Raw genomic sequence first — 3,192 nt, forward strand, 5'->3', positions numbered from 1 at the left:
GGCGCGCCCGCAGCATGCCGCCTGAAGCGGTGGGGGAGCGGCGGCTTCAGGCCTTCGAGTCTGAGGGCCGCGAGCAGGGCCCCTGCCCTAAAGGGGGGTGTGGCGCGGGGACAGCGGGCGTGCGGGCGCCCGCGAGCTGACACACTCGGGCTTCTCTTGCAGACGCAGACTGTACAGCTGAGCAAAGAAATGACGCTCGCCAGCAACCGGAGCCTGGCGGAGGGGAACCTCCTCTTTCAGCCGCAGCTGGACACCCGGAAGGCGCGCTTGACCCAGAAGTACCAGGAGCTGCAGGGCCTCTTCGAGGCCTACCAGATAAAGAAGACCAAGCTAGGTAACCCGGGGTCTTCTGAGAACGGCGAGGAAGGACAGCTTTGCAGGCTGTTGCCTTACTAGGAAAGGGGTATTATGGGGACACTTCAGGTGAAGACAGTGGCTCTATGCAGCAGCACCGTAATGTGTAAAATGTTTGCTGGTTTAGAAAAGAGACCACTTTTTACATTCGGGAGTCTTATCTTTTCAGAATAATAAGACACTTTTCCGAGTTACGCTGTGTGTAGTCCTCAAAGTTAATGATGTATTTATCACCGGAACGTTTATTGTTACTTCCTTCACGGTTGTACAGAGGTGTAGGAATTGAGTTGTTGAAAGTCCAGAGTGCTTTTGAGAGCCTTTAAAGGAAGATATTTTTCTGAGACACGGTTTCCCGATGCAGCTTAGGTTGGCCTTAAACACACTGTGTAGCCAGGGAGGCCTGCCTCCGCCTCGGGAGTGCTGGAATTATGGATATGCCCCACCTTGCCCTAGCCGGAAGAAGACGATGATGATGATTTGTGGTTTTAGAACTGCACCCAAGGCCTCACACATGGTAGGCAAGCACTCTTCTCTTTAGCTGGATTTCTAGCCTTTCAAGGGGGCATTTATTAGAATATAGGTGAGATCCAGCCCTTCCGTGAGGCTGCAGCCATGTCTTAGGTTTGCTGCACCATCACCCCCGGTTGTCTCCATAACTTCAGTGAAAATGTGTCACACACCCCACCCAGGTAGGAGAAGAGGGAAAGACTGGCAGCACCGAGAGGCGGATGTTTACACACCCACTGCTGGTAGGAACAGAAACTAGTAAAACCACCTTGGAAAAGTAGTTTGGCGATGCATACTGAAATGACCACATATACCCTGTGATTCTACAGTTTGTGCCTGAGTATCTGCCCCACAGAAATGGATGTTACGTCTGTAGGAAGATATGCACAAAGATGTGAGCGGAGCACGATGGTGCACACCTGTAATCCTAGCACTATGGGAGGCTGAGACAGGAGGATTGCAAATTCAAGCTCAGCCAGAATAATGTAGTGATTTAGACCTTCTCTCAGAATTGAAAAGCGTTGGGGTATAGCTCCATGTTTAATCCTCGGTACTGCAAGATCTGTACCGGGTGTGGTAATGCACACCTGTGATCCCAGCACGCTGGAGGCTGAGGCAGGATTACGGAATTCGAGGCCAGGTAGAACTAGATAAGTGAGCCCATCACACACACAAAAACCCGGAATGGGTGCTGCAGCTTTATTTGTCAGAGCTAACTCTGGAAGCAGCCATGAGGAGCGGTGGGTAAGTCGCGCTGCGTACTTGGAGGGACGGACGCAGCTCGGAGTGAGTGGGGTCCAGGTGAGGTCTGAGAGAGGAGCTGGGCAGGGTACAAGGTGCGGCTGCGGGCCAGGCGGGCCTCGCCGGTGGTGGTGGCTGGGGGGCCGGCATGGGGTCCCAGGGGTAGGCACAGGGGATCCTCTGGGAAAGTCCTCTCTCCACCTGGGCAGGGGCGGGGCTTCACGTGCTTGGAACTTTTGAGATCGTGTGTGTGTGTGTGTGTGTGATGTGACTCAGAATGGGGATACACAGCCACGTGACAGCCTCCCGTCACGTGTGTGAAAACAGCCCATGCCGCGGGGCACACGCGGGCCTCCGTGCGCTCGTGCTTGTGCTGGGCTTCGGTCTGTGCAGGGGCGCCGGCTGCGCACCTCCTTTCCGGTGGCGAATCTAAGGCTGCTCCTTTCTGCTCCCAGAAGCCAGCCCTCGGCAGATGCACCGCTGCCGCCTCTGTGGGGGCGGGCGGGCGTCTGGTGGGGTGCAGCCCGCCTCATGCTGCTGCTTCTTCCAGATAAGCAGTCCAACAGTGCTTCCTTGGAGACACTCCTGGCGCTTCTTCAAGCAGAAGGGGCCAAGATTGAGGAGGACACTGAGGTACGGTCAGCCAGCGTCCTAGGAGGCTCAGGACCTTTCCAGGTTTGGGGTCCCTCTGGGCGGTCAGCAGGCAGCAGTTGGGGGTTACGGCTGCCTTAGCTGGCCCTGGAGTCGGCACCAGCCTCGTGGGCGCCAGGACCCAGCCTGCCATCTGCTGTGGGCTGTGAGTCAGCCGGTGGCCAGAGAGCCATGTGGACATGGCTAGCTGGGTGCTTGGTGAGCCTGCGGCGGACAAGGGGTGAGTCAGGCTTGAACACTGCTCATTAGAGCGAGCTGGAGCTGGCAGCGTGCGCCAGGGTCTGCACTGCTCTGTGGCCGTTAGGCCTTGGTGGGGCCCAGGTGGGCCCAGTGAGGTGGTTCGACCGGGCCAGGGCGGGTCTGCGGTCAGGGTGCGGCCAGGTGGAGAGCCAGGAGTGTGAGCTCCGGCTGCCTAGCTGGAGACGGCCAGGCCTGGGGCAGCAGTCACATCTCTGGCGGGGGAGCCGTGTCTCAGGGCCTCCCTTGCCTCGTAAGGCTGGGTCCCCCGGGGCCTGTGGTCCGTGCTGAGGTTCAGGAGGCAGCGCTGCAGCGTGCCGCGCACCCCACCTCCCGCGGTTCCGCCTGGGGGTGGCCCTGCCACTGTTGGCCCAAGCCAGAGTGGGGGGCGGGGGTGTGCCGGAAGGAGGTGCCCCCGCCGGTGGGGGGCGCTCGCCGGCAGCCGGCCTGTCGGTGACGGGGTTTCCGCTGCCTCACTCAGAACATGGCCGAGAAGTTCCTGGACGGCGAGCTCCCGCTGGACACCTTCATCGATGTCTACCAGAGCAAGAGGAAGCTGGCCCACACGCGGCGCGTGAAGGTGGAGAAGCTCCAGGAGATGGTGCTCAAGGGGCAGAGACTCCCGCAGGCCCCGGCACCGCTGCCGCCCAGGGCGCCCGAGTCCGTGCCCGCCGCCCCGGCACCCTACCCGGCCCCGGAAGC

The 3,192-nt window shown here is 59.7% G+C and overlaps 1 protein-coding gene across 1 annotated transcript in view; it reads left to right on the forward strand.

Annotated features, from left to right (window-relative positions):
* Positions 1–162: 162 nt before the first annotated feature.
* The window catches only part of Vps37b (vacuolar protein sorting 37 homolog B (S. cerevisiae)), a gene marked incomplete at its 5' end in the record, with an annotated part of 4,945 nt that continues 1,915 nt past the window's right edge, over positions 163–3,192 (forward strand). Inside the window, 3 exon segments of the mRNA XM_013503573.1 lie at positions 163–334; positions 2,153–2,235; positions 2,972–3,192. Of these exon segments, the coding sequence (XP_013359027.1) occupies positions 163–334; positions 2,153–2,235; positions 2,972–3,192 (476 nt within the window).

This window comes from Chinchilla lanigera, unplaced genomic scaffold (genome assembly GCF_000276665.1).
Source record: "Chinchilla lanigera isolate Chin_1 unplaced genomic scaffold, ChiLan1.0 scaffold00081, whole genome shotgun sequence".
Classification (NCBI taxonomy): Eukaryota; Metazoa; Chordata; class Mammalia; order Rodentia; family Chinchillidae; genus Chinchilla; species Chinchilla lanigera.